At 40.5% G+C, this 26,096-nt stretch overlaps 1 protein-coding gene across 8 annotated transcripts in view; it reads right to left on the reverse strand.

The window, feature by feature from the left end:
* The window catches only part of LOC121368937, a 348,055-nt gene that overhangs the window by 3,642 nt on the left and 318,317 nt on the right, over positions 1-26,096 (reverse strand). For all 8 annotated transcript variants that reach the window (XM_041493711.1, XM_041493704.1, XM_041493732.1 and 5 more), the window contains 5 exons: positions 21,019-21,132; positions 18,377-18,973; positions 16,064-16,186; positions 10,056-11,190; positions 7,619-8,567 (listed from right to left, as the gene is read on the reverse strand). In XM_041493711.1, coding sequence (XP_041349645.1) covers positions 7,619-8,567; positions 10,056-11,190; positions 16,064-16,186; positions 18,377-18,973; positions 21,019-21,132 — 2,918 coding nt within the window. The remainder of the gene's footprint in view (positions 1-7,618; positions 8,568-10,055; positions 11,191-16,063; positions 16,187-18,376; positions 18,974-21,018; positions 21,133-26,096) is intronic.

Consider the following 26,096-nt stretch of genomic DNA (forward strand, 5'->3'; position numbering starts at 1 on the left):
ATCGGTCTCTTACCTTTCAGGACTGTTTTCTCTTAAACGTGTGTATTACTCTATGGTTAAAACAAACCTGCACTGCTAAACCATTAACAATCGGTCTCTTACCTTTCAGGACTGTTTTCTCTTAAACGTGTGTATTACTCTATGGTTAAAACAAACCTGCACTGCTAAACCATTAACAATCGGTCTCTTACCTTTCAGGACTGTTTTCTCTTAAACGTGTGTATTACTCTATGGTTAAAACAAACCTGCACTGCTAAACCATTAACAATCGGTCTCTTACCTTTCAGGACTGTTTTCTCTTAAACGTGTGTATTACTCTATGGTTAAAACAAACCTGCACTGCTAAACCATTAACAATCGGTCTCTTACCTTTCAGGACTGTTTTCTCTTAAACGTGTGTATTACTCTATGGTTAAAACAAACCTGCACTGCTAAACCATTAACAATCGGTCTCTTACCTTTCAGGAATGTTTTCTCTTAAACGTGTGTATTACTCTATGGTTAAAACAAACCTGCACTGCTAAACCATTAACAATCGGTCTCTTACCTTTCAGGACTGTTTTCTCTTAAACGTGTGTATTACTCTATGGTTAAAACAAACCTGCACTGCTAAACCATTAACAATCGGTCTCTTACCTTTCAGGACTGTTTTCTCTTAAACGTGTGTATTACTCTATGGTTAAAACAAACCTGCACTGCTAAACCATTAACAATCGGTCTCTTACCTTTCAGGACTGTTTTCTCTTAAACGTGTGTATTACTCTATGGTTAAAACAAACCTGCACTGCTAAACCATTAACAATCGGTCTCTTACCTTTCAGGACTGTTTTCTCTTAAACGTGTGTATTACTCTATGGTTAAAACAAACCTGCACTGCTAAACCATTAACAATCGGTCTCTTACCTTTCAGGACTGTTTTCTCTTAAACGTGTGTATTACTCTATGGTTAAAACAAACCTGCACTGCTAAACCATTAACAATCGGTCTCTTACCTTTCAGGACTGTTTTCTCTTAAACGTGTGTATTACTCTATGGTTAAAACAAACCTGCACTGCTAAACCATTAACAATCGGTCTCTTACCTTTCAGGACTGTTTTCTCTTAAACGTGTGTATTACTCTATGGTTAAAACAAACCTGCACTGCTAAACCATTAACAATCGGTCTCTTACCTTTCAGGACTGTTTTCTCTTAAACGTGTGTATTACTCTATGGTTAAAACAAACCTGCACTGCTAAACCATTAACAATCGGTCTCTTACCTTTCAGGACTGTTTTCTCTTAAACGTGTGTATTACTCTATGGTTAAAACAAACCTGCACTGCTAAACCATTAACAATCGGTCTCTTACCTTTCAGGACTGTTTTCTCTTAAACGTGTGTATTACTCTATGGTTAAAACAAACCTGCACTGCTAAACCATTAACAATCGGTCTCTTACCTTTCAGGAATGTTTTCTCTTAAACGTGTGTATTACTCTATGGTTAAAACAAACCTGCACTGCTAAACCATTAACAATTGGTCTCTTACCTTTCAGGAATGTTTTCTCTTAAACGTGTGTATTAGATTGTCAAGGTTAGATGATTACGGAGTTTATTTATAATTGGAGGGAACATTATGTGAGATTTAGGATATCACACAGTTATCTCACATGTTTATTATTGGAGGGAACATTATGTGAGATTTATTATATCACACAGTTATCTCACATGTTTATTATTGGAGGGAACATTATGTGAGATTTATTATATCACACAGTTATCTCACATGTTTATTATTGGAGGGAACATTATGTGAGATTTATTATATCACACAGTTATCTCACATGTTTATTATTGGAGGGAACATTATGTGAGATTTATTATATCACACAGTTATCTCACATGTTTATTATTGGAGGGAACATTATGTGAGATTTAGGATATCACACAGTTATCTCACATATCTCACATGTTTATTATTGGAGGGAACATTATGTGAGATTTATTATATCACACAGTTATCTCACATGTTTATTATTGGAGGGAACATTATGTGAGATTTATTATATCACACAGTTATCTCACATGTTTATTATTGGAGGGAACATTATGTGAGATTTAGGATATCACACAGTTATCTCACATGTTTATTATTGGAGGGAACATTATGTGAGATTTAGGATATCACACAGTTATCTCACATGTTTATTATTGGAGGGAACATTATGTGAGATTTAGGATATCACACAGTTATCTCACATGTTTATTATTGGAGGGAACATTATGTGAGATTTAGGATATCACACAGTTATCTCACATGTTTATTATTGGAGGGAACATTATGTGAGATTTAGGATATCACACAGTTATCTCGCATGTTTATTATTGGAGGGAACATTATGTGAGATTTATTATATCACACAGTTATCTCGCATGTTTATTATTGGAGGGAACATTATGTGAGATTTAGGATATCACACAGTTATCTCGCATGTTTATTATTGGAGGGAACATTATGTGAGATTTAGGATATTACAGTTATCTCGCATGTTTATTATTGGAGGGAACATTATGTGAGATTTATTATATCACACAGTTATCTCGCATGTTTATTATTGGAGGGAACATTATGTGAGATTTATTATATCACACAGTTATCTCGCATGTTTATTATTGGAGGGAACATTATGTGAGATTTAGGATATCACACAGTTATCTCGCATGTTTATTATTGGAGGGAACATTATGTGAGATTTATTATATCACACAGTTATCTCGCATGTTTATTATTGGAGGGAACATTATGTGAGATTTAGGATATCACACAGTTATCTCACATGTTTATTATTGGAGGGAACATTATGTGAGATTTATTATATCACACAGTTATCTCGCATGTTTGTTGTGACATCAGTTTAAAGACATCTGGTTTGTTGATCAATGGTGATCACCCAGATACAGTACCATCTATGGTGCCAGAACCTTCTGAGGCCTGGGACAAGTGATCAGATCAGATCAGATGCCAATACAATACCATCTATGGTGCCAGGACCTTCTGAGGCCTGGGACAAGTGATCAGATCAGATCAGATGCCAATACAATACCATCTATGGTGCCAGAACCTTCTGAGAACAGGGACAAGTGATCAGATCAGATCAGATCAGATGCCAATACAATACCATCTATGGTGCCAGAACCTTCTGAGGCTAGGGATATATAAACAAGTGATCAGATCAGATCAGATCAGATGCCAATACAATACCATCTATGGTGCCAGAACCTTCTGAGGCTAGGGATATATAAACAAGTGATCAGATCAGATCAGATCATATGCCAATACAATACCATCTATGGTGCCAGAACCTTCTGAGAACAGGGACAAGTGATCAGATCAGATCAGATCAGATGCCAATACAATACCATCTATGGTGCCAGAACCTTCTGAGGCTAGGGACAAGTGATCAGATCAGATCAGATGCCAATACAATACCATCTATGGTGCCAGAACCTTCTGAGGCCTGGGACAAGTGATCAGATCAGATCAGATGACAATACAATACCATCTATGGTGCCAGAACCTTCTGAGGCTAGGGATATATAAACAAGTGATCAGATCAGATCAGATCATATGCCAATACAATACCATCTATGGTGCCAGAACCTTCTGAGAACAGGGACAAGTGATCAGATCAGATCAGATCAGATGCCAATACAATACCATCTATGGTGCCAGAACCTTCTGAGGCTAGGGACAAGTGATCAGATCAGATCAGATCAGATGCCAATACAATACCATCTATGGTGCCAGAACCTTCTGAGGCTAGGGACAAGTGATCAGATCAGATCAGATCAGATGCCAATACAATACCATCTATGGTGCCAGAACCTTCTGAGGCTAGGGATATATAAACAAGTGATCAGATCAGATCAGATCAGATGCCAATACAATACCATCTATGGTGCCAGAACCTTCTGAGAACAGGGACAAGTGATCAGATCAGATCAGATCAGATGCCAATACAATACCATCTATGGTGCCAGAACCTTCTGAGAACAGGGACAAGTGATCAGATCAGATCAGATCAGATGCCAATACAATACCATCTATGGTGCCAGAACCTTCTGAGAACAGGGACAAGTGATCAGATCAGATCAGATCAGATGCCAATACAATACCATCTATGGTGCCAGAACCTTCTGAGGCTAGGGACAAGTGATCAGATCAGATCAGATCAGATGCCAATACAATACCATCTATGGTGCCAGAACCTTCTGAGGCTAGGGACAAGTGATCAGATCAGATCAGATCAGATGCCAATACAATACCATCTATGGTGCCAGAACCTTCTGAGGCTAGGGATATATAAACAAGTGATCAGATCAGATCAGATCAGATGCCAATACAATACCATCTATGGTGCCAGAACCTTCTGAGGCTAGGGATATATAAACAAGTGATCAGATGCCAGATCAGATGGTGATGCCAATACAATACCATCTATGGTGCCAGAACCTTCTGAGGCCTGGGACAAGTGATCAGATCAGATCAGATGCCAATACAATACCATCTATGGTGCCAGAACCTTCTGAGAACAGGGACAAGTGATCAGATCAGATCAGATCAGATGCCAATACAATACCATCTATGGTGCCAGAACCTTCTGAGGCTAGGGACAAGTGATCAGATCAGATCAGATGCCAATACAATACCATCTATGGTGCCAGAACCTTCTGAGGCTAGGGACAAGTGATCAGATCAGATCAGATGCCAATACAATACCATCTATGGTGCCAGAACCTTCTGAGGCCTGGGACAAGTGATCAGATCAGATCAGATGCCAATACAATACCATCTATGGTGCCAGAACCTTCTGAGGCTAGGGATATATAAACAAGTGATCAGATCAGATCAGATCAGATGCCAATACAATACCATCTATGGTGCCAGAACCTTCTGAGGCTAGGGATATATAAACAAGTGATCAGATCAGATCAGATCAGATGCCAATACAATACCATCTATGGTGCCAGAACCTTCTGAGAACAGGGACAAGTGATCAGATCAGATCAGATCAGATGACAATACAATACCATCTATGGTGCCAGAACCTTCTGAGGCTAGGGACAAGTGATCAGATCAGATCAGATCAGATGCCAATACAATACCATCTATGGTGCCAGAACCTTCTGAGAACAGGGTCAAGTGATCAGATCAGATCAGATGCCAATACAATACCATCTATGGTGCCAGAACCTTCTGAGGCCAGGAACAAGTGATCAGATCAGATCAGATACTGGCCAGTGATATGATACTAATCAAACTGATTGCTCTGTGATGTATGTGAACACTAACTGTGCAAACATGAATCCATCATAACTAAGTTGTACCTGGATTAGATGTTTAAATTTCTATTTAAACGGGGTTTTTTTAAAGGATATTTAAGAAAAAGAATACTAGTCTTGTATCCATTAGATGCAATATATCTTAAAAGTATAGTCAACATACTTTCACTAGTTAAAAACATTGTAAACCAATCCATTGTGAGATAAATGGTATCTATCATGTAGTGTTCTTCATTTCACAACCCGTACTCTACAATTTTTCCTCTCATTCTTAGCTATCTATCATGTAGTGTTCTTCATTTCACAACCCGTACTCTACAATTCTTCCTCCCATCCATAGCTATCTATCACGTAGTGTTCTTCATTTCACAACCCGTACTCTACCATTCTTCCTCCCATCCTTAGCTATCTATCACGTAGTGTTCTTCATTTCACAACCCGTACTCTACAATTCTTCCTCCCATCCATAGCTATCTATCACGTAGTGTTCTTCATTTCACAACCCGTACTCTACAATTCTTTCTCCCATCCATAGCTATCTATCACGTAGTGTTCTTCATTTCACAACCCGTACTCTACAATTCTTCCTCCCATCCATAGCTATCTATCACGTAGTGTTCTTCATTTCACAACCCGTACTCTACAATTCTTCCTCTCATCCTTGGCTATCTATCACGTAGTGTTCTTCATTTCACAACCCGTACTCTACAATTCTTCCTCTCATCCTTGGCTATCTATCACGTAGTGTTCTTCATTTCACAACCCGTACTCTACAATTCTTCCTCTCATCCTTGGCTATCTATCACGTAGTGTTCTTCATTTCACAACCCGTACTCTACAATTCTTCCTCCCATCCATAGCTATCTATCACGTAGTGTTCTTCATTTCACAACCCGTGCTCTACAATTCTTCCTCCCATCCTTAGCTATCTATCACGTAGTGTTCTTCATTTCACAACCCGTACTCTACAATTCTTCCTCCCATCCTTAGCTATCTATCACGTAGTGTTCTTCATTTCACAACCCGTACTCTACAATTCTTCCTCCCATCCTTAGCTATCTATCACGTAGTGTTCTTCATTTCACAACCCGTACTCTACAATTCTTCCTCTCATCCATAGCTATCTATCACGTAGTGTTCTTCATTTCACAACCCGTGCTCTACAATTCTTCCTCCCATCCTTAGCTATCTATCACGTAGTGTTCTTCATTTCACAACCCGTGCTCTACAATTCTTCCTCCCATCCTTAGCTATCTATCAGGTAGTGTTCTTCATTTCACAACCCGTGCTCTACAATTCTTCCTCCCATCCTTAGCTATCTATCACGTAGTGTTCTTCATTTCACAACCCGTACTCTACAATTCTTCCTCCCATCCTTAGCTATCTATCAGGTAGTGTTCTTCATTTCACAACCCGTACTCTACAATTCTTCCTCCCATCCTTAGCTATCTATCAGGTAGTGTTCTTCATTTCACAACCCGTACTCTACAATTCTTTCTCCCATCCATAGCTATCTATCAGGTAGTGTTCTTCATTTCACAACCCGTACTCTACAATTCTTTCTCCCATCCATAGCTATCTATCACGTAGTGTTCTTCATTTCACAACCCGTACTCTACAATTCTTTCTCCCATCCATAGCTATCTATCACGTAGTGTTCTTCATTTCACAACCCGTACTCTACAATTCTTTCTCCCATCCATAGCTATCTATCATGTAGTGTTCTTCATTTCACAACCCGTACTCTACAATTCTTTCTCCCATCCATAGCTATCTATCACGTAGTGTTCTTCATTTCACAACCCGTACTCTACAATTCTTCCTCTCATCCTTGGCTATCTATCATGTATTTTTAATCCAGATACCGACTCCAAACCCTGAGTGAGTGCTCCGCAAGGCTCAATGGGTAGGTGTAAACCACTTACACCAACCAGTGATCCATAACTGGTTCAACAAAGGCCATGGTTTGTGCTATCCTGCCTGTGGGAAGCGCAAATAAAAGATCCCTTGCTGCCTGTTGTAAAAGAGTAGCCTATGTGGTGACAGCAGGTTTCCTCTAAACAAACAACAGTGTCAGAATGACCATATGTTTGACGTCCAATAGCCGATGATAAGATAAAAAATCAATGTGCTCTAGTGGCGTCGTTAAATAAAACATACTTTACTGTTGTTCATGTAAAATAATGGTTTATTCATCGAATGGATGAGAGAAAAAGACTCCATCCCGAGGGTGTACGTTTTCTGTCTCACATGACCAGATATTATTATAAAGGAATCTACTAACCCCTACACACATACCTGTCTTTGCATAGTGGCGTACATGAAGGTGTTCGACTCTCCCACTTCGCGATGCACGAACGTTGCCAGGTTGTCCAGCAGGCCGTTGAGGTGTGACGCCGATGCTGCGAGGTATCTGTTCACCACGGCCGCCTGCCACTGCAGCTCCAACAGCAACAAGTCGGCCCCCAACAACACCTCAACATTGCCCTCATCCAGCCAGTACTGTAGCAGGTAGACGAGATAGCACAGTAAAATCACAACCACACATGAATGGGTGAAGCGCCACAGCAGCTTCGAGAGCAGGGCTCGGTGGATCCACCAGCAGCAGTGCAGGATGTTCTTCACTGGCCACAGACGAAACTTCTCCTTCGACACCTTCGGCTTCTGGTTCATCTTGTGCGACCATATCTCTCGCAGGATGTCTTCTTTCGATTTCGGGTACGACTGACAGAAGTAGACGTATAGTTCATGGTCCGAGTTCCAGCGCATGTTTTCTGAGTTCTGAATACAGTTGTACTGTTGGTCATAAGACTCGGACACTCTCGGCGGGTGTTGACCCGTCTGTATTTTCAAGACCTTCCGCGATATGTTGTCGGTCGGGATGGGTTCTTCCCTTCCTTGCAGAGCTTCCTGTACCTCCTTGTACAGCCACGTGAAGCGGTAGACCCACAGGAAAACATCGAGCAAAACAAACACCGCTATTAACCCGTATAATGCAATCTCACAATCGGACGACAAACTCAAGTCTGCATCCTTTTCATTGGTCTTCTTAATGGTTACCTCCCTTTGGTTGGTTCTCTGAGTATTCTTTTCGGTAGGTTTCCATTTTGGTCTTGGTAAAATTAAATGCTTGTATCTGATGGTGTGAGAATTTTTAATGGTTATCGTGGGAATTTCCACATGTGCCGGTTGCCGGAGGTCCAGAGATGAAAATAATGAGAAGACGTAAGGAGATTCCTTTGTTAATCTGAAAAACAAAATTTACATAATACAGATTCTTCATATAAATATACTGATACCACATATCGTAAAGGCTTGTGATTGAGACCAAAAAAATATTTTGTGCTTCAAGGAATGTGCCAAAACAATTAGGACAAGTTGACTTTTTGAAAAAAATTATTCTTTTGGACTACATTGACAGGTCCAGATAAAATGTTATGTTTATACTATTTTCACCTATGTATTAAATTGTTTTAATTACAAGAAAAATACATTAAAAAAAAATCACCGTTGGTCCTTTTTGGAAGGTAGGTTGGATTTTCAGAAACAGACAATTTGTTTTTATACCTAACTGTCTGCACATAAAACTAATCTCTGTTTTGATACATAACTGCCCTGTCACAATTTATAGCTGACTTTTCAAATGCAACTATTTTCACCAAAAAAAAACCCTCTCAAAATATTTTCACAAGTAACTAAGCTCTGAGATATTTAAAACTATTTTTGCAACCTACCTCTGACGATATGTCATTATTTTAACCAGTGGCTGACCTCTTCCAAGATATAACAAACATGTACAACTTACCTGTAGCAATATTTACTGGCATGTGCTATAACTTACAATAACTTACAAAACCCTGCAATTGCCCTCTTTTTTTTTCAAGATGGATTTTTTCCTTATTGTCAAAAAGAAAATTTACTTTGTGGACTGAAAACAATCTGAATCTTAGCATCATCAGGCATGATCGTAAATACATGTAAATTACAGGCATTAAGTGAATTAGATCAACTAGGTCATTGAACTGTTGACTGTTCATAGCACGTGCATTGCAGGGACCCTTGGATTGCAGGTGGATGACAACTTATACATTGTTCAACCGTGGCTATGGTGCATTACAGGTGTTTTATTTTCAGTAAAATGTTTAACATACACTCCTACAAGTCACTTGTATTATGTAAGTGTTATGGTCAACCTGATGATGAGATATTTGTAGATATACATATATAGAGAAAGCTAGTTTCGGTAGTTTAATCAAAATTTCTTCATCATTTATATTGGCAAAATAGGCTACCTTTTCTGGTGCCTAATACCCCCCCCCCCCCCCCCCCCACCACACACACAAAACAAACTTTACCGATTTACTTGGGCTTGAAAGGTGGACATTTGGTCTTGGCGACAGATTTTCTAACAGAAATTATGCTGTTATTAAAGAAAATTATTTTAATTCTGTATCGCATTACATATAATGTGTTACTTTGATGTAATACAATTAAACTATAAAGATTGAACTAGCACGTCACTGCGGACTGACTATGCTGTATATGATAAATTGTCATCCCCTTGCAACCCCATTGTTCTTGATCGTGCACATGTCACTTTTAGCCAACGAATACAGAGTTGATGTTTAAAAATAAACATATCGACAAACTGTGTCACATTAACGTACATGTATAATAATTAAAATCTCTACAGAGTTGATGTAGAAAAATAAAGACACTGAAAAATTGTGTCTACCTTTCAGAAATCTTGTTTCCTACTGACATCAAGTTGTCTGCTCGGTCAATCTGCAGCCATGAGAGAAACTTGAGAAGGTGTGGCATTGACAGCTCCACCGTTTTGTCTCGACTGTTCTGTTTGGAAAACATCTCTCGAGGAAAATCAAACCACCCGTTGTGCACAACCTCTTTCAAGTAATTGTAATAATTTTCACTAAATCGATGAAAATACTCCTCAACAGTTTGGTTACATTCACGGAAAAATGCCTCCACTTTTTTAACGTGTTTCGAAGACTTTTCTTCCATTAAATTTTCTGCCATGTATCGTAAAGAGCCATTTGCTACATAGATCACTGCTAACTGTTTCTCCATTATCTTGATGTGTTCATTAACAATCTGTCTGTTTTCCATGTTTAAATGGTGCGTACAAGCCATCTGCCTCTGTTTGAAGACGTTAATCATCAGAGTTATCTGCTCTTGTTCAAACTCTTTCATATGCTGCAGTGAAACATTCATCTGGTTCTGAAGCTGTGAGGTCAGATTGACAATCCCAGAATAGTTTGAAAACATTGACATATGGGTGAAGTAAAGCAGCCCAAAGGCCAAGGAAAATGTGAAAACAATGGAGTATATCACGTAAAGCACAACCAACCAGCAAATGAGAATTTTGGAAGCTCCTTTTTTTTGAGTCTTTTTCACACTTTCTTGTGGTCTGTCTAAATTATTCAACATGGCTGACTCTGGTTTGTCAGTCATCTCATCCATGTATTTTGGCGTGGACAGAGTAAAACACAAATACACAACGAACAGCACCACCAACATCATTATAGACAAAGAAATTGTTAGAATAATCGGGATCCACGGAGAGAATGTATCGGATTCCCACGTGTCTGTGATTCCTCCTGCATCTGAGGTCATGGCAGCCATGTTTTCTGGAACGATGACCGATGTTAAAAACAGTCTGTGTGAAGTCGACGAATCGTTAACATAGACAACAAAAATGTCGGGAAGCTGTGGTTTCGAGTCCGATATGTTGAATCGGAGAGTAAAGCGTTTGGGGCAGTTCACAAAGGCCTCGAAGTGACCAAGGCACTGTGACTGGAGTTTGTCAAAAATTCGGATCGCTAAGATACCTGGACAGCCGCTCAATAAACCTGGAATGGAAAAGAAAAGTAAATTAAAATTTCTGTGTTTGAAAATATTTTTACATACAAATTACAAAGTTAACAGTTAAAATATTCCAGAGGACTTCCGATATATCTGTTATGAAGGAAACGACATGGGAATCTCCATCTACCAGAGACTTGCACACAGATCAAAGGGGAGATAACTTTGTCAAATGTTTTTAAATTTAATGTTTTCCTTGGATTCATCATGTTGTTTATTTTACCATTTCTTTATTCTAACTACACATATTAAGCTGGACTACCCTGCCTTGGTGGTGTAGTAATTACCATTTCTTTATTCTAACTACACATATTAAGCTGGACTACCCTGCCTTGGTGGTGCAGTAATTACCATTTCTTTATTCTAACTACACATATTAAGCTGGACTACCCTGCCTTGGTGGTGTAGTAATTACCATTTCTTTATTCTAACTACACATATTAAGCTGGACTACCCTGCCTTGGTGGTGTAGTAATTACCATTTCTTTATTCTAACTACACATATTAAGCTGGACTACCCTGGCTTGGTGGTGTAGTAATTAAGTCACCAGACTTAAGACTGATAGGTTCTGGGTTCACATTCCCATACCGACTCCCACACTAACCAATAACCCAAGTCCTGGACAGATGAGTAAGATAGTTCAGGTGTATCCAGGATAACCCAAGTCCTGGACAGATGAGTAAGATAGTTCACATGTGTGTCCAGTATAACCCAAGTCCTGGACAGACGAGTAAGATAGTTCAGGTGTGTGTCCAGTATAACCCAAGTCCTGGACAGACGAGTAAGATAGTTCAGGTGTGTGTCCAGTATAACCCAAGTCCTGGCAGATGACTAAGATAGTTCAGGTGTGTGTCCAGTATAACCCAAGTCCTGGACAGATGAGTAAGATAGTTCACGTGTGTGTCCAGTATAACCCAAGTCCTGGACAGATGACTAAGATAGTTCAGGTGTGTGTCCAGTATAACCCAAGTCCTGGACAGATGAGTAAGATAGTTCAGGTGTGTGTCCAGGATAACCCAAGTCCTGGACAGATGAGTAAGATAGTTCACGTGTGTGTCCAGTATAACCCAAGTCCTGGACAGATGAGTAAGATAGTTCAGGTGTGTGTCCAGGATAACCCAAGTCCTGGACAGATGAGTAAGATAGTTCAGGTGTGTGTCCAGGATAACCCAAGTCCTGGACAGATGAGTAAGATAGTTCAGGTGTGTGTCCAGTATAACCCAAGTCCTGGACAGATGACTAAGATAGTTCAGGTGTGTGTCCAGGATAACCCAAGTCCTGGCAGATGACTAAGATAGTTCAGGTGTGTGTCCAGGATAACCCAAGTCCTGGACAGATGACTAAGATAGTTCAGGTGTGTGTCCAGTATAACACAAGTCCTGGACAGATGAGTAAGATAGTTCAGGTGTGTGTCCAGTATAACACAAGTCCTGGACAGATGACTAAGATAGTTCAGGTGTGTGTCCAGTATAACCCAAGTCCTGGACAGATGAGTAAGATAGTTCACGTGTGTGTCCAGTATAACCCAAGTCCTGGACAGATGAGTAAGATAGTTCACGTGTGTGTCCAGTATAACCCAAGTCCTGGACAGATGACTAAGATAGTTCAGGTGTGTGTCCAGTATAACCCAAGTCCTGGACAGACGAGTAAGATAGTTCAGGTGTGTGTCCAGTATAACCCAAGTCCTGGACAGACGAGTAAGATAGTTCAGGTGTGTGTCCAGGATAACCCAAGTCCTGGACAGACGAGTAAGATAGTTCAGGTGTGTGTCCAGGATAACCCAAGTCCTGGACAGACGAGTAAGATAGTTCAGGTGTGTGTCCAGGATAACCCAAGTCCTGGACAGACGAGTAAGATAGTTCAGGTGTGTGTCCAGGATAACCCAAGTCCTGGACAGACGAGTAAGATAGTTCAGGTGTGTGTCCAGGATAACCCAAGTCCTGGACAGACGAGTAAGATAGTTCAGGTGTGTGTCCAGGATAACCCAAGTCCTGGACAGACGAGTAAGATAGTTCAGGTGTGTGTCCAGGATAACCCAAGTCCTGGACAGACGAGTAAGATAGTTCAGGTGTGTGTCCAGGATAACCCAAGTCCTGGACAGACGACTAAGATAGTTCAGGTGTGTGTCCAGGATAACCCAAGTCCTGGACAGACGACTAAGATAGTTCAGGTGTGTGTCCAGGATAACCCAAGTCCTGGACAGACGACTAAGATAGTTCAGGTGTGTGTCCAGGATAACCCAAGTCCTGGACAGACGACTAAGATAGTTCAGGTGTGTGTCCAGGATAACCCAAGTCCTGGACAGACGAGTAAGATAGTTCAGGTGTGTGTCCAGGATAACCCAAGTCCTGGACAGACGAGTAAGATAGTTCAGGTGTGTGTCCAGTATAACCCAAGTCCTGGCAGACGAGTAAGATAGTTCAGGTGTGTGTCCAGGATAACCCAAGTCCTGGACAGATGAGTAAAATAGTTCAGGTGTGTGTCCAGGATAACCCAAGTCCTGGACAGATGACTAAGATAGTTCACATGTGTGTCCAGTATAACCCAAGTCCTGGACAGATGAGTAAGATAGTTCAGGTGTGTGTCCAGGATAACCCAAGTCCTGGACAGATGAGTAAGATAGTTCAGGTGTGTGTCCAGTATAACCCAAGTCCTGGCAGACGAGTAAGATAGTTCAGGTGTGTGTCCAGGATAACCCAAGTCCTGGACAGATGAGTAAAATAGTTCAGGTGTGTGTCCAGGATAACCCAAGTCCTGGACAGATGACTAAGATAGTTCACATGTGTGTCCAGTATAACCCAAGTCCTGGACAGATGAGTAAGATAGTTCAGGTGTGTGTCCAGTATAACCCAAGTCCTGGACAGATGAGTAAGATAGTTCACATGTGTGTCCAGTATAACCCAAGTCCTGGACAGATGAGTAAGATAGTTCACATGTGTGTCCAGTATAACCCAAGTCCTGGACAGATGAGTAAGATAGTTCAGGTGAGTGTCCAGGATAACCCAAGTCCTGGACAGATGAGTAAGATAGTTCAGGTGAGTGTCCAGGATAACCCAAGTCCTGGACAGATGAGTAAGATAGTTCAGGTGTGTGTCCAGGATAACCCAAGTCCTGGACAGATGAGTAAGATAGTTCACATGTGTGTCCAGTATAACCCAAGTCCTGGACAGATGAGTAAGATAGTTCAGGTGAGTGCCCAGGATAACCCAAGTCCTGGACAGATGAGTAAGATAGTTCAGGTGTGTGTCCAGGATAACCCAAGTCCTGGACAGATGAGTAAGATAGTTCACATGTGTGTCCAGTATAACCCAAGTCCTGGACAGATGAGTAAGATAGTTCAGGTGTGTCCAGGATAACCCAAGTCCTGGACAGATGAGTAAGATAGTTCACTTGTGTGTCCAGTATAACCCAAGTCCTGGACAGATGAGTAAGATAGTTCAGGTGTGTGTCCAGGATAACCCAAGTCCTGGACAGATGAGTAAGATAGTTCAGGTGTGTGCCCAGGATAACCCAAGTCCTGGACAGACGAGGAAGATAGTTCAGGTGTGTGTCCAGGATAACCCAAGTCCTGGACAGATGAGTAAGATAGTTCACATGTGTGTCCAGTATAACCCAAGTCCTGGACAGATGAGTAAGATAGTTCAGGTGAGTGTCCAGGATAACCCAAGTCCTGGACAGATGAGTAAGATAGTTCAGGTGAGTGTCCAGGATAACCCAAGTCCTGGACAGATGAGTAAGATAGTTCAGGTGTGTGTCCAGGATAACCCAAGTCCTGGACAGACGAGTAAGATAGTTCACATGTGTGTCCAGTATAACCCAAGTCCTGGACAGATGAGTAAGATAGTTCAGGTGTGTGTCCAGGATAACCCAAGTCCTGGCAGATGAGTAAGATAGTTCAGGTGAGTGCCCAGGATAACCCAAGTCCTGGACAGATGAGTAAGATAGTTCAGGTGTGTGTCCAGGATAACCCAAGTCCTGGACAGATGAGTAAGATAGTTCACATGTGTGTCCAGGATAACCCAAGTCCTGGACAGATGAGTAAGATAGTTCACATGTGTGCCCAGGATAACCCAAGTCCTGGCAGATGAGTAAGATAGTTCAGGTGTGTGTCCAGGATAACCCAAGTCCTGGACAGATGAGTAAGATAGTTCACATGTGTGTCCAGGATAACCCAAGTCCTGGCAGATGAGTAAGATAGTTCAGGTGAGTGCCCAGGATAACCCAAGTCCTGGACAGATGAGTAAGATAGTTCAGGTGTGTGTCCAGGATAACCCAAGTCCTGGACAGATGAGTAAGATAGTTCACATGTGTGTCCAGGATAACCCAAGTCCTGGACAGATGAGTAAGATAGTTCACATGTGTGCCCAGGATAACCCAAGTCCTGGCAGATGAGTAAGATAGTTCAGGTGTGTGTCCAGGATAACCCAAGTCCTGGACAGATGAGTAAGATAGTTCACATGTGTGTCCAGGATAACCCAAGTCCTGGACAGATGAGTAAGATAGTTCACATGTGTGCCCAGGACACTGTACTTGAACCTTAATTTAACATTAGCATAAAACTTTTCAGATAACAACTTCATGATTGTAACTACAGCGAAACCTCTCAAAACTAGGCACTCCTAAAAGTGGCAATCCCTTAAAACCAGGCCCCATGTTACGAAAAGATCTTATCGCTATCGTCACTTCTGAACGTGATCTTAGTGCTAAAAGCATTTCAGTACAACAGGGTCCTGATGTGTATCACAGTCCTCTTTTAAATATTAATACAGACCAAAACCTCTCAAAACCAGACTTTGTACTTGACACTGAGTGTGTCCGATTTAAACGGGATTCACGGTATAAATCTATCTATGACAGACCTGACACAGTCAACTTCCACACTCTCATTTTACTGTTCCACGTGATGTTGGCGTGTAGACTTGCTGAGTCGATCCTGTTACCCACCAGATTTGCCTGGAAGACTGACAGCACGGGCTCACTCTCTGATAACAACAAAAAGAAAAGAAATTAGAATTAAATCACAGAACAGAACATTAGCATCACGTGAAGTCGAATTCTCATTTGGGGTTCACTTTCCATGCAGGCATTGATAATAATGATATCTCCTCAAAACACTACCCTCAGTAAACTAAAAATCACTCAAAACTGGAAAAAATTTCTATTTCCTTTTTAAATATTAGTACAATACAGAATCTCTCAAATGGATACCCTTCAAGGTAATATGGCATCAGACATATGGTTAAGGACCACATAGATAATGAGAGAAAACCAACTGCTGCCAAACCATGGGTTACTATCTTCGATCAGTTATAAAATGTAATTGAATATCGTTAAAAATGTGACTGTAACTGTTCCTACAGTTCAGATAAGATTGATGTAAATATTCTGGGGTTTAGATTTTAAACAGGTATTAAAGGTAAATGTATTTAACGATTAGATTTTAAACAGGTATTAAAGGTAAATGTATTTAACGATTTGTAGGATCCATCCTGGTGAGAACAAAGACAAATGCATCATCTTAATCATTCAAATATTTCTCTCCTTCAGTTAATGCTAACCAAATTTGGTATTTTTGAAAGTTGATTGGTTGGTGCAAGCCAATAACAAGCGATATTCGATAATGAAATTCTAACCGATTCCCAGCACTAGACAACACCATATCATAACACAACCTGGGACTCCAACGGAAGAATTTGTCTCCCCCGGCAATTTTAAAAAAAGATTGTCATGGGTGAAACAGCCCACCAAGAGCAATTTTCAGCCTATGGCAATATTTTTAAAAGTGACTTCTGCAGCAAAAAAATATGACTGAAAGGTTATTTTTCTGTATGGAGATGTATTTTAAATGTGCAAATGTTAAATACTAGCAGATAATGTACACCAGGTGTATACATATTGCCATTGTTAAATACTAGCAGATAATGTACACCAGGTGTATACATATTGCCATTGTTTAATACTAGCAGATAATGTACACCAGGTGTATACATATTGCCATTGTTAAATACTAGCAGATAATGTACACCAGGTGTATACATATTGCCATTGTTAAATACTAGCAGATAATGTACACCAGGTGTATACATATTGCCATTGTTAAATACTAGCAGATAATGTACACCAGGTGTATACATATTGCCATTGTTAAATACTAGCAGATAATGTACACCAGGTGTATACATATTGCCATTGTTAAATACTAGCAGATAATGTACACCAGGTGTATACATATTGCCATTGTTAAATACTAGCAGATAATGTACACCAGGTGTATACATATTGCCATTGTTAAATACTAGCAGATAATGTACACCAGGTGTATACATATTGCCATTGTTAAATACTAGCAGATAATGTACACCAGGTGTATACATATTGCCATTGTTAAATACTAGCAGATAATGTACACCAGGTGTATACATATTGCCATTGTTGAGGAGCTTTACAAAGGAAAAAGGCTGTCGCTAAGTTGGAGCCCTGTATAAATGTTGAGATGGAGTATAAAAGCATGTTGGTGTACAGAGACCAGTCTGTGTGATACAGCTGTATACATGTCGAGATGGAGTATAAAAGCATGTTGGTGTACAGAGACCAGTCTGTGTGATACAGCTGTATACATGTCGAGATGGAGTATAAAAGCATGTTGGTGTACAGAGACCAGTCTGTGTGATACGGCTGTATACATGTCGAGATGTAGTATAAAAGCATGTTGGTGTACAGAGACCAGTCTGTGTGATACAGCTGTATACATGTCGAGATGGAGTATAAAAGCATGTTGGTGTACAGAGACCAGTCTGTGTGATACAGCTGTATACATGTCGAGATGGAGTATAAAAGCATGTTGGTGTACAGAGACCAGTCTGCGTGATACAGCTCATAGTGAATCTCTCCGTTCTCCTTGATAAACTTATCATAACCTGTCGAGATGGAGTATAAAAGCATGTTGGTGTACAGAGACCAGTCTGTGTGATACAGCTGATAGTGAATCTCTCCGTTCTCCTTGATAAACTTATCATAACCTGTCAGAGATGGAGTATAAAAGCATGTTGGTGTACAGAGACCAGTCTGTGCGCCAGTCTGTGCGATACAGCTAATAGTGAATCTCTCCGTTCTCCTTGATAAACTTATCATAACCTGTCAGAGATGGAGGTATAAAATCCCGATGTACTTACTGTTGATGTACAGTCTGATGAACGGAGACCGGTCTGTGCGATACAGCTGATAGTGAATCTCTCCATTCTCCTTTAGAAATTTTGCCGTCACAGGAACTGACTCTGACCTGTAAATCGTCTGATTGGGAAACACCTGAGACACATTTTTCTCGCAGCCGCCGTTGATAAACGACAGTGCGCTGTATCTAAATGGACGGTCAAACTGGATCAGTGTGGAGAAGCGGGTCGGCATATCTTGCCTCACGGCGTAATGATGTGGGAAGAAATCGTCTGCTTCTTTGAGCGAGTGGATGGAGAACTCGCCCATCTGCTCGAAGACCTGGTGATGCCTTCCGACGAGCACAGCTTCATCCTCCAGTGGAAACCACGTGTCGTGGAACACGCTGAGGAAGTCCAGTTGTGACTTCATCGACCGGTGTGAAGCGAGGTCGTGGCTGCTGATGGTGAAGTTCCGCTCGATGACGTAGTTCAGGTTGGGTATGCGCACGGCGTATTCCACGTTGTAGAGGTGACTGGGTTTCTCGTACTGCACGTGACACATGAATCGCGTCTTCATTGATTCAAAGACTGGCGATAATGTGAAGACATAAATATCCCCTGCAAAACAAAAAGGGAAAAACAAATGACGTTTATTTATCACAGTGTATTGATGAATTAATTAATGTTAGAATACTAAATGTTTATATATATATATATATATATATATATATATATATATATATATATATATATATACTCTTCAAAAAAAGAAACACAAAAGGGTACAAATGGGTTATAACTCCGATTTTATGTTTCCTACCAGTTCATGCTTTGTGAATATAAGGTCATTGCATGTCCCAAACACATTCCCACGGTTACATTCGATAAAACGCAGCTACTGTACAATAAAGTTCCAAAATGTGAATATTCGCAAAAACGCAGCCACGTGCAAACCATGTCACCACTGCACGTGCGTTGTCTGCACGTGCAACATGAACACCGACAGTATAAAAGTGCAGGGTGTTCGCTTGCCTGGCCTCTGTATCTGGCCGACAGTTGACAATCCAGGACATGCCACGTCTCAGTGAACCGCAGAGAAACAATGCCATCGGCCGACTAGACGCAGGCGAATCCAGAACGGCCGTTGCCAGGGCATTCCATGTGTCCCCAAGCACCATCTCCAGACTGTGGGACCGTTACCAGCAACATGGATCAACACGTGACCTCCCTAGATCCGGTCGACCACAGGTCACTACCCCCGGGCAGGACCGCTACATCCGGGTACGCCACCTTCGGGAACGATGACTACTGCCACCTCCACAGCCGCAGCAATACCAGGTTTGTGCAGGGTATCCGACCAGACCGTACGGAACCGCCAATGTGAGGTAGGAATTCGTGCCAGACGTCCAGTTCGAGGTGTCATCTTAACACCACAACACCGTCGACTCCGACTGCAGTGGTGCCAGATTCATCGACAATGGCCTCAACTGCGATGGAGACAGGTGTGGTTCAGTGACGAGTCCCGATTTCTGCTCCGACGTCATGATGGAAGATGTCGCGTGTATAGCGTCGTGGTGAACGTTATGCGGCAAACTGCGTGCAGGAAGTGGACAGATTCGGCGGGGGTAGTGTCATGGTGTGGGCAGCCATTTCACACACTGGCAGAACTGACCTGGTCCACGTGCAGGGCAACCTGAATGCACAGGGCTACATTGACCAGATCCTCCGGCCACACATCGTTCCAGTTATGGCCAACGCCAACGCAGTGTTCCAACATGACAACGCCAGGCCTCACACAGCACGTCTCACAACGGCTTTCCTACAGAACAACAACATTAATGTCCTTCCTTGGCCATCGATATCACCGGATTTGAACCCAATTGAGCATCTATGGGACGAGTTGGACCGACGCCTCCGACAGTGACAACCACAGCCCCAGACCCTGCCCGAGCTGGCAGCAGCCTTGCAGGCCGAGTGGGCCACCATCCCCCGGGACGTCATCCGTACTCTGGTTGCTTCAATGGGCAGGCGGTGCCAGGCAGTTGTCAACACACGCGGAGGCCACACCCGGTATTGACTCCAGATGACCTTGACCTTGGTGGTGTGTCCTATCACTTACTCACTAGAGTGAATTGTGAACAATCCTGCAACATTTGGTAATTATCGGACTCACCATTCAATAATTAAATCAATTCTCCAAATGTTACGACAATGTGGTTTTGCGTTTCTTCTTTTGAAGAGTATATATATATATATATATATATATATATATATATATATATATATATATATATATATATATATATACACACAGCTCTTGATTGTGGTATAGTCATGGTATTTCACCGCTAGAAGGCAAAATAGTTTGCCAGTCAGAATGGATCATACTAAATTTATGCCGAAAAAAGGATCATGCTAAACACCAGCATAGCCTTTAGTTGAATACATAAAACTACGAACCATGTGGACATTAATTACAAGTTAAATAAAACCATCAGTCTTCCTGCTTGTCTGTCTGTCTGTGTGTATGTTTGTCTGTGTGTCTGTGTGTGTGTGTGTTTCTCTGTGCATCTGTCTGTCTGTGTGTGTGTTTATTTACGTCTCTCTGTCTGTGTGTGTGTTTGTCTGTTTCTGTCTGTGTATCTGTCCATCAGTTGGTGTACCTGAAGCACATTCCACCTGCATGTCCGGGCATGTTGAACTGAAGGCCTGTGTACAAGTCGGGTGTTTGTAGCAGTTCACATTACAGCATTCCCTGTGAACTGGTGCATCAGCACCTGAAAAACAAAGAAAGGAAGGTAAGTTCACATTACAGCATTCTCTGTGAACCGGTGTCGGCACCTGAAAAACAAAGAAAGGAAGGTAAGTTCACATTGCAGCATTCCCTGTGAACCGGTGGGTTGGCACCTGAAAAACAAACAAAGGAAGGTAAGTTCACATTGCAACATTCTCTGTGAACCGGTGTGTCGGCACCTGAAAAACAAAGAAAGGAAGGTAAGTTCACATTGCAACATTCTCTGTGAACCGGTGTGTCGGCACCTAAAAAACAAAGAAAGGAAGGTAAGTTCACATTGCAACATTCCCTGTGAACCGGTGTGTCGGCACCTGAAAAACAAAGAAAGGAAGGTAAGTTCACATTGCAACATTCTCTGTGAACCGGTGTGTCGGCACCTAAAAAACAAAGAAAGGAAGGTAAGTTCCATTACAATTACAATTTGTCTATTTTACAGAATGCTATCACAAATTAAGGCTCTTGAAAACATTGTATTCATTTTGTATTATAATTTTACAAACCATCTCATAATTTTTGTGACCAACCAATAATTTCTTGAAAACAATTTGATTTTTCCTTCAGTACTGGTAAACATACAAACAATAAATAGTTTCTTGAAAACAATTTGATTTTTCCTTCAGTACTGGTAAACATATAAACAATAAATAGTTTCTTGAAAACAATTTGATTTTTCCTTCAGTACTGGTAAAGATATAAACAATAAATAGTTTCTTGAAAACAATTTGATTTTTCCTTCAGTACTGGTAAAGATATAAACAATAAATAGTTTCTGGAAAACAATTTGATTTTTCCTTCAGTACTGGTAAACATATAAACAATAAATAGTTTCTGGAAAACAATTTGATTTTTTCTTCATTACTGGTAAACGTATAAACAATAAACAGTTTCTTGAAAACAATTTGATTTTTCCTTCAGTACTGGTAAACATATAAACAATAAATAGTTTCTGGAAAACAATTTGATTTTTCCTTCAGTACTGGTAAACATATAAACAATAAATAGTTTCTGGAAAACAATTTGATTTTTCCTTCAGTACTGGTAAAGATAAACCTTGTGCAATACATTCACAGTGGGTAGAGTGCTCGCTTGGTGCATGCGACTTAGGATCAAACCACCTCAGTGGACCCATTCTCAGATTGTGTTTTACCCATCTCAACCAGTATACCACGACTGCTATATCAAACTCAGTGGTATGTGTTGTCCTGTCTGTCGGAAAGTGCATATAAAAGATCCCTTGCTGCTAATAAAAAAATATAGCTTTTTTTTTCTCTAAAGATTATGAGTCAAAATTGACATCCAATAGCCGTTGATTAATAAATAAATTGCCACTAGTGGTGTCGTTAAACAAAACAAACTTTCTTTTATATGTCAGAATTACCAAATGTTGACATCCAGTAGCTGATGATTAATTAATCAATGTGCTCTAGTGGTGTTGTTAAACACAAACAAACTTTCTTTTATATGTCAGAATTACCAAATGTTGACATCCAGTAGCTGATGATTAATTAATCAATGTGCTCTAGTGGTGTTGTTAAACACAAACAAACTTTCTTTTATATGTCAGAATTACCAAATGTTGACATCCAGTAGCTGATGATTAATTAATCAATGTGCTCTAGTGGTGTTGTTAAACACAAACAAACTTTCTTTTGTATGTCAGAATTACCAAATGTTAACATCCAGTAGCTGATGATTAATTAATCAATGTGCTCTAGTGGTGTTGTTAAACACAAACAAACTTTCTTTTATGTCGGAATTACCAAATGTTGACATCCAGTAGCTGATGATTAATTAATCAATGTGCTCTAGTGGTGTTGTTAAACACAAACAAACTTTCTTTTATATGTCGGAATTACCAAATGTTGACATCCAGTAGCTGATGATTAATTAATCAATGTGCTCTAGTGGTGTTGTTAAACACAAACAAACTTTAACTTTTTAACTTTGTGAGACAAAAATAGATAAAGTTTGTGAGACAGAAATAGATAAAGTTTGTGAGACAGAAATAGATAAAGTTTGTTTTGTTGAACGACACCACCAGAGCACATTGCTTTAATAATCATCAGCTACTGAATGTCAACCATTTGATAATTTTGACATAGTCTTAGAGAGAAAACCCACTACATGTTTCAATAATAGCAAACAGATCTTTTATAGCTTAGCAACTAGTTTAACGTGTCCATATACCACTAGAGTTTCGAACACGCCTATCTAGAGTCCGGCCTCCGATAGGATTAGGGGTCTGACTCGGGATAGGGATAACCTATCAAACACTGTCAATTTTTAAATTTTGAATATTAACACCAGAAGTATAAAAGAGGGGAGATCTTTTATATCCATCATCCCACAGACAAAATAGCACAAACCACAGCCTTTGATATACCAGTCGTGGTGCACTGGCTGGAACGAGAAAACCCAGTCAGCTTAATGGAACTGGTTTGATCCTGCGACACAAGCACTTCAAGCAAGCACTCAACCGACTGAGCCAAAACCCACCCATGTTTGTGGTAACAGATTGTTTCCTACATACTGTGGTTAGTGAGATAGTCGGTAACAGATTGTTTCCTACATACTGTGGTTAGTGAGATAGTCGGTAACAGTTTGTTTCCTACATACTGTGGTTAGTACAGGTGTTTTTGGGCGAGACAGTCGGTAACAGATTGTTTCCTACATATTGTGGTTAGTGAGATAGTTGGTAACAGATTGTTTCCTACATACTGTGGTTAGTAGAGGTGTTTTTGGGCGAGACAGTCGGTAACAGATTGTTTCCTACATACTGTGGTTAGTGAGATAGTCGGTAACAGATTGTTTCCTACATACTGTGGTTAGTAGAGGTGTTTGTGGCGAGACAGTCGGCAACAGATTGTTTCCTACATACTGTGGTTAGTGAGATAGTCGGTAACAGATTGTTTCCTACATACTGTGGTTAGTGAGATAGTCGGTAACAGATTGTTTCCTACATACTGTTAAACAGACAGTCGGTAACAGATTGTTTTTTACATACTGTGGTTAGTACAGGTGTTTTTGGGCTAGACAGTCGGTAACAGATTGTTTCCTACATACTGTGGTTAGTGAGATAGTCGGTAACAGATTGTTTCCTACATACTGTAGTTAGTGAGATAGTCGGTAACAGATTGTTTCCTACATACTGTGGTTAGTACAGGTGTTTTTGGGCGAGACAGTCGGTAACAGATTGTTTCCTACATACTGTGGTTAGTACAGGTGGTTTTGAGGAGACAGTCGGTAACAGATTGTTTTCTACATACTGTGGTTAGTACAGGTGTTTTTGGGCGACAGTCGGTAACAGATTGTTTCCTACATACTGTGGTTAGTACAGGTGTTTGTGGCGAGACAGTCGGTAACAGATTGTTTCCTACATACTGTGGTTAGTACAGGTGTTTGTGGCGAGACAGTCGGTAACAGATTGTTTCCTACATACTGTGGTTAGTACAGGTGTTTTTGAGGAGACAGTCGGTAACAGATTGTTTCCTACATACTGTGGTTAGTACAGGTGTTTGTGGCGAGACAGTCGGTAACAGATTGTTTCCTACATACTGTGGTTAGTACAGGTGTTTTTAGCGAGACAGTCGGTAACATTATTTTCCTACATACTGTGGTTAGTACAGGTGTTTTTAGCGAGACAGTCGGTAACATTATTTTCCTACATACTGTGGTTAGTACAGGTGTTTTTAGCGAGACAATCGGTAACAGATTGTTTCCTACATACTGTGGTTAGTACAGGTGTTTTTAGCGAGACAATCGGTAACAGATTGGTTCCTACATACTGTGGTTAGTACAGGTGTTTTTAGCGAGACAATCGGTAACATTATTTTCCTACATACTGTGGTTAGTACAGGTGTTTTTAGCGAGACAATCGGTAACATTATTTTCCTACATACTGTGTTTAGTACAGGTGTTTTTAGCGAGACAATCGGTAACATTATTTTCCTACATACTGTGGTTAGTACAGGTGTTTTTAGCGAGACAATCGGTAACATTATTTTCCTACATACTGTGGTTAGTACAGGTGTTTTTAGCGAGACAATCGGTAACATTATTTTCCTACATACTGTGGTTAGTACAGGTGTTTGTGGCGAGACAATCGGTAACATTATTTTCCTACATACTGTGGTTAGTACAGGTGTTTGTGGCGAGACAATCGGTAACATTATTTTCCTACATACTGTGGTTAGTACAGGTGTTTTTAGCGAGACAATCGGTAACATTATTTTCCTACATACTGTGGTTAGTACAGGTGTTTGTGGCGAGACAGTCGGTAACATTATTTTCCTACATACTGTGGTTAGTACAGGTGTTTGTGGCGAGACAATCGGTAACATTATTTTCCTACATACTGTGGTTAGTACAGGTGTTTTTAGCGAGACAGTCGGTAACATTATTTTCCTACATACTGTGGTTAGTACAGGTGTTTTTAGCGAGACAATCGGTAACATTATTTTCCTACATACTGTGGTTAGTACAGGTGTTTTTAGCGAGACAGTCGGTAACATTATTTTCCTACATACTGTGGTTAGTACAGGTGTTTTTAGCGAGACAGTCGGTAACATTATTTTCCTACATACTGTGGTTAGTACAGGTGTTTTTAGCGAGACAGTCGGTAACATTATTTTCCTACATACTGTGGTTAGTACAGGTGTTTTTAGCGAGACAGTCGGTAACATTATTTTCCTACATACTGTGGTTAGTACAGGTGTTTGTGGCGAGACAGTCGGTAACATTATTTTCCTACATACTGTGGTTAGTACAGGTGTTTTTAGCGAGACAATCGGTAACATTATTTTCCTACATACTGTGGTTAGTACAGGTGTTTTTAGCGAGACAATCGGTAACATTATTTTCCTACATACTGTGGTTAGTACAGGTGTTTGTGGCGAGACAGTCAGTAACATTATTTTCCTACATACTGTGGTTAGTAAAGGTGTTTTT

This window comes from Gigantopelta aegis, chromosome 1, assembly GCF_016097555.1.
Source record: "Gigantopelta aegis isolate Gae_Host chromosome 1, Gae_host_genome, whole genome shotgun sequence".
Classification (NCBI taxonomy): Eukaryota; Metazoa; Mollusca; class Gastropoda; order Neomphalida; family Peltospiridae; genus Gigantopelta; species Gigantopelta aegis.